This window comes from Chaetura pelagica, unplaced genomic scaffold (genome assembly GCF_000747805.2).
Source record: "Chaetura pelagica isolate M959 unplaced genomic scaffold, ChaPel_1.0 scaffold708, whole genome shotgun sequence".
NCBI lineage: Eukaryota > Metazoa > Chordata > Aves > Apodiformes > Apodidae > Chaetura > Chaetura pelagica.
Window position 1 is genome coordinate 258309 of NW_009954405.1, and position 5996 is coordinate 264304.

Here is a 5996-nt window from a genome sequence, read left to right on the forward strand (position 1 = left end):
TCCATAGTCTATTTACTAAGTTGGTGTTTCACCCCAGACAAAATGCAGCTTTGGCTGGTTTTGCTACTGCTCCGTTTGCAAAATCTGAGTGACCTTAATCCTTTGTTTTCTCTGTTCCCCCCCATAGTAGTGTACACTGGTGCTTCTCCAGGTGTTTTAATAATTGGGTCTTACCAGAAAGCTGCTATTAAATAATGTAGCTTTGCCTGGGTAAGTTCAGGATCCTCACCCACTGCATTACCTTCAGTGCTTCACTGCTCTGTGCTGTGAGCTACTGAAAGTTTCTGAGCGCTCTTAAAACAACTGTGCTGTGAGTACCTGTGCTTTTGCAGAACTCTTAACTACTACCAACTTATCTGCAAAACTCAACTCTCGAGGAAAACTTGGAGCCTTAAATAACTGTGGAATGGTTTTCAATAAAATCGGCCAAGTTGCGCTATAGTGATTTAAGATGCTGTTTGCAGTTCCATGACATTTACTAAGGTGTAAAACTACCTTTCCAGAAATTAAGTTCTGTGATGACCAAACAGTTTATACTTAAAGCACTCCTGCCTCATCATTTATTTCCACCATCTAAATTAATTTAAAGAAAAATAAATTTGATATTTGACTGCCATATAGCTGAAGCAAGAGAAAAATGCAACAATAAAGCTGAATTTACTGTAGTATTTGTTTACTACTCCTGCTTAGTTGATTCATCCTGCTCAAACAACTCGTAGCAGAGAATGGTTACCAAAATCCTATCTGATTACCAGTGATTCTGAAGTTGCTTTTATGAAAGCCCTAGGCCCACTGTTGTGGTTTTTTTTTAGTAATTTATATAAGGGCACTTATTTTTAAACTTCACCAAATATGGCAGATTTAAGGTAAAATTCAGCTTGAAAATCTGCTGCTACAGGCAGCAAGTAATATGACAAACATGTTCTGGTATGGCTGCCTTTGTATAAACTACTTCTACACCAGACAGTCCCATGCAGAAATACTACTCGGTTAATAGTTTTAAATTAGATAAAACAATTTTTTTGCATTTTATTTTTAATTAGACACTCAATCAGAATATGTAACAACTACAAAGTTATATTCAGTGTACCTTTGGAGAAAGGGAAGTAGATTTAAGTTCCAAAGGGAAAGGCTAAGCAGCTTTGTCTTATCTGTGACTTCCATACACCTGTTGAGCATAAGCACTTGAGTGGTTACAGCAGTCAGCTTTTCTCTGTGAATGAATGGTAATTTTTGACTAGCACAAAGAAAATCCTGTCAGACAACAATCTTAAGTTCTTGGAGTTCAGTAGCCAAAAAAAAATACTTTCACCAATCAAAAAATATTTAAACTTTATTTTAAAACTTTCAAAATGTAGATTTGAAGTGCAATTCACTGAACAATTGCATCTGGCTTCATGATCAGGTTGAAGTAAAAGCTCTCATGGAGCACAAGAGAGGCTGTCAGGGTCTAGAGTCAGTGGCCAGTTCAATGATCTGTTTGCCAAGTGCAGATGCACAGAAATAAGGCAAGCTATCTATTTAGATGATTCACCTTAGTAACTTGATGGAAGTTAAATAGAGCCTGCAGAGAAGTCTTGTTTCCATATGAACTCTTCCAGATATTCACTCCCGTCACCGCAGTTGTCAGCACAAGTGTACACCACCAGTGTTCCCCAGTCAATGCTCTCTCCAAGGCTGTCAACCTGAAGGTGGTTCAGGAGCTGTGGCATAATCTTCAAGGAAAAACAAAGGTTTAGAGACAGGCCACAGCTCTCTGCCCTCACTCTGAGTCTCTTCCCCAAGAAGGGTCCTGTCTTCATTTATGTTCTCTCACACCAAAATCCTAACGAAATCTACTAACACAGAAGCTCATTTGGAATTCCTACAACAGTATAGTAGATGCACAGGGAATCTACAGAAGTTTTACTTAACTAAGCATTGCCTAATTTGTAAGCTGCCTTCTAATAGAAATTGCCTTCACAATGATGTTTTGCTTTTGCATGATAATCAGTGCACACTATACATGTGCTTCTAGCATTCAAAAGTCTGCAGCTGAATACTTCCAGGCAATCATATTTTAAATTCACATTGTGAAGGGGTTTTTATAATATACACAACACCAGACTCCTTTTATTTAAGAGGTGGTTCCATATTCCGCAGTGCACTATTTTCTGAACTTTGCCAGTTACCATATGGGAGCCTACCTATATGTCAAAGTTGCAAAGAAAACAGCAGTTAACATAGTAAATAAGGGCTCTGTACAATGTAGCATAGTTAGTTTGTAGCAACTTCAGCTACCTAGCTCTTAACATTTCCCTGGAAGTGTTCTAGGTGAGGTTGGATGGGGCTTTGAGAAATGTGGTCTAGTGGGACATGTTGGAACTAGACGATATTTACAGTCCCTTCCAACCCAAACCATGCTATGATTCTAATTACAAGCCAACAGCTATACAAATAGAGCCTGTTAATCTGAACTACATTACCTATATTATAATTAAATAAATTTACATACCTGGAATTCAAAAATCCTTTTGGCACCACATAAACAATTTGGGATATCTTTTTCTTCAGGAATATTTTCACCTGATACCCAGATTGGTCCTTTGCCTCCTCTGCAGTATCTAATAATCTGAAATAGTGAAGAAGTTTAAGTTATCAGGACAGTCTTTTCATCTTGGTATATAATTGGTATTTACTGACAAAGACAAAGCAGTAAGATGGTGCAGAAAAAAAGTTCCTTTATAAGTATTACCCATGGCAAAGTCTTATCAGTTGCAGATACAGTATTCTAAATAAGACAAGTTCTTTACGTCAGTTTTCTTAGCGATTAGAATCATGAAAGTATTCATACAGCAGTTTTTCAATGATCCAGAGATAAACTGCATTTATATTTCTCTAATTAAGGGACCCAGAAGTGCTAGGTCAGGTATTACAGTCTTGAGCTGGAGGAAAAGCAGATTGATAATTAACACACAGAAGTCTACAGAAAAGTCAGGAATACAACTCAGCTCTTCCATTTGCAGTTCTGCATCTAAATGAAAGTGGACAGTTCCTTTAATTAATTCATATAATTTCTTGTTCTGTTACTATCTAAATATTTAGGTACCAAATCAGGCATTATCAACAAGAGGATGTTTATACAGATCAGTCAGTCTGGGGATGGTCAGAGGGGGAGGTGATGTGCCTCCCCCAAGCAGAGGAGGGATCAGACTCACAAGTCTCAAGGTTTATGGATGTGCACTCTCGCCCCTCAGCTAACAGGTAAAACATGGAAAGAATTTCTTCTTCCTCCACTTTCATGGATTTGGGCCTGTGTTTCCTCTGAATGGAAGTGTGGGTTTTTTCAGCCTCTTGCGTGAGCAAGAAATATCATTGGCCAAGATGTTTGTTTTAAATGGTTGAAAAATTTCAACTAAAGGCATCACTAATTTCTTCAACCTTAAAAAAAGCCAAACCAACTTTCTTCATGCAGCTCGTGACTGACAGAACTCAGTGAAGTTTTGGTTCTGCTGAGAAGGAAAGCCAACAAGGGCCAAAGGCTGGGGAAGAGAGGCATAGTTCACCATCTCCTTTGGTCAGAACCACTTCGCAGGATGGCAGGTCCTACACCCATATTGGCTTCGGTATCCCCGTGCCTTCTCATCCTGGCCTATTCCGTTGCAAGAGAGATGGGCAGGTGCGAAATTTTTACTTCAACATGACTCAAGTTCTTTCAGCCTAAGAAAGGTTAGGGTACGTTGGTTAAGGTGTGTGGAGGATGAGAAGGCATCCTCATTACCATTTCTAACTGTAGGTACAAAAGGCAGTGACACATTTTGCAGGTGCAGCAGGATGCTGTGCCAGAACCTGCAAGTTCAAAGGCTGTCCCATCTTCTGACCTGCTCGCTACTCGCTCTTTGAACATCTGGAAGATCTTGTCTTCTTCAGTCTCATGTTTTGCCATTGCTTCCAATGTCTCTTCATCTAAGGACTGAAGTGCTTCACCTAAGCAAGAAAAGAACCCAACCAGAAAACCAAAGGTTACAGGCTAATGCAAGACAGCCAAAAATTAGAATAAATATTGTACCTAGACGTGCATTTTGCTTCCAAGAATCATTCTCAGTATAAATCACTATAATTAATTTTTTTTTTCACCATTTTATATATCTTAAGATTCAGTCACACACAGATTTGTTTTCTAGTTTTAGTAGCGGTTTAAACACAGATGTCAGTACTGGAAGGCTGGAAAGGGGCTAATCTACCAAAGTTTATGGCTCCCAGCAGGGATCATTGAGACTGCTGAGTCTTCAGAACATGACATCTGGAAAAGACCACCCATGCCATGCATGTGTCAGATTTCAGTTTCTAGCACTGAAGTATTGTGCCTGTTATGCTCCCATGTTCACATCAATATGGGACACTAATATGTCTCAAAACAGCTTTAAACCACAGTAAAGGCCAGCTGGGAACCCCAGCAGCCTTTTGTATACCATCAACTCTCCACCCTGGGTGTGTGCAAAGCTGGTGTTGGGGAGCTGCAAACACACTGTGACTTTGGAGAGGGGGAGGAAAAGGAAACAGCCTGCCCTTCAACTGCTTAATTCCAAGTCATTTACAGTAGCCTCCAAACAGTTTTCTTCAAGCATAGACAAGGAAATTTGTTAACTATTTTCCATAAACTAAGACAAATTGAACCAAGTCTGGCCGAGACCCTCTGACTCAATCTCCTCATTTCAACAGTGTCTAGCAGCAGATAGATGCTCAGAGCCCCGTTCTCCTCACTGACTTCAACAGCGCACAGGGTTGGTTGGGGCTTAGTTCATCTCTCCCTTAAAAGCAACTTATGGCACAGGATGTATACAAAAAACTTGCATAAAAAATGTTGATTTAGCCTTTTATCACCAGCAGTTAACAATGAACACTTAAAAACCACAGTATTTTATATTTTAAAGTTGTAATACAGGCTTTATTAAGAAGAAGAACAGGCAGTGTCTTACCTGCACTGACTGTAGCTCTGAGTTCCCCTGGTTCTTTTGAGTCCTTTGATGTATCTACATCTCCTTGTTCATTACCAAGATCTGCACTGCTGTCAGCAGCAAATTCTGGTTCCTCAGGCTCTATCAAAATTTCATATTCTGGAAAAAGGAACTCGTTATGCTCTGGAATTGCATCCCCCGACTCATCTACAAAACAGAAAAGAGGTAACCACAGCGTCATCTCATGGTACGTGTCCTTCTCCCCAAAAGCCACACAATAAACCACACAGCACAAGCACTGTGGGAGCAAGTTACGTCACTGCTGGGCCTGATTTAAAGACAAGAAAGATCTTATATTAAGGGGTGTTGAGAACTACAATAGGTGATGCATTGCTTTGAATTTTTGTAAAACTGTAAGAGGCAAAGACAGACTAGCAGTGAATCCACCGCTTACCTGGGGAGATTTTTCCAATGAAAGATTGTTCTCATTGTGAAAAATTTTCCTTGTCTCAAATCAAAATCTCCCCAAGACTAACTTGTACCCATTATCCCTCATCTCATCCATGTGACTCCTTGTAAAAAAAGTCTCCATTTTCTTTGTAGCCACCCTTCAGTCACTGGAACATGGTGATGAGATCTCCCCTGAGCCTTTTTTTCTCCAGGCTGAACAAACCCAGTTCCTGCAGCCTTTCCTCCCCCAGCGGGCTGCCCAGCCCTTTGATCACCTTCGTGGCCCTTCTCTGCACCCTCTCCAGCCCGTCCAGATCTTTTTATACAGTGGGGACCAGAAGTGAACACAATATTGAAGGTGTGATCCGACAAGTGCCGAGGCACAGTGGGATAGTGAGCGATGTCACTAAGTAACGGGTAGGAAAGTACCTTTAAAAAGTTACTGATAGGTCCCTCACAAACCGTAGGACAACGCATTAGACAAGAGCTTCCTTTTTTTTTTTCTCCTCTACACACCCGCACCCCGCTCACAAGCGAGCTCTGCAGGCTGACAGGCCTGAGCGACCGGCGCTCCGCTCCCACAGCCGGGCAGCGCGCCCCGCCGGGACC

At 40.8% G+C, this 5996-nt stretch overlaps 1 protein-coding gene across 1 annotated transcript; it reads right to left on the reverse strand.

The window, feature by feature from the left end:
* Positions 1 to 1553: 1553 nt before the first annotated feature.
* PDCD2 (programmed cell death 2) lies at positions 1554 to 5483 on the reverse strand. Its single transcript, XM_010004231.1, has 5 exons — positions 5474 to 5483; positions 4959 to 5144; positions 3854 to 3966; positions 2495 to 2614; positions 1554 to 1715 (listed from the first exon to the last, which is right to left on the reverse strand). The coding sequence occupies exons 1-5, from the start codon at positions 5481 to 5483 to the stop codon at positions 1554 to 1556; spliced, it is 591 nt and encodes a 196-aa protein (XP_010002533.1).
* Between the last annotated feature and the right edge of the window lie 513 nt (positions 5484 to 5996).

Excerpts from the sequence above, each read along its gene's own strand:
- PDCD2 (XM_010004231.1), bottom strand. Across the intron at positions 3,967-4,958 it reads CAGAGCTACAGTCAGTGCAG|GTGAAGCACTTCAGTCCTTA; the intron begins GTAAGACACTGC and ends TTTCTTGCTTAG. Across the intron at positions 2,615-3,853 it reads GAGTAGCGAGCAGGTCAGAA|CAGATTATTAGATACTGCAG; the intron begins GATGGGACAGCC and ends TCTTCACTATTT.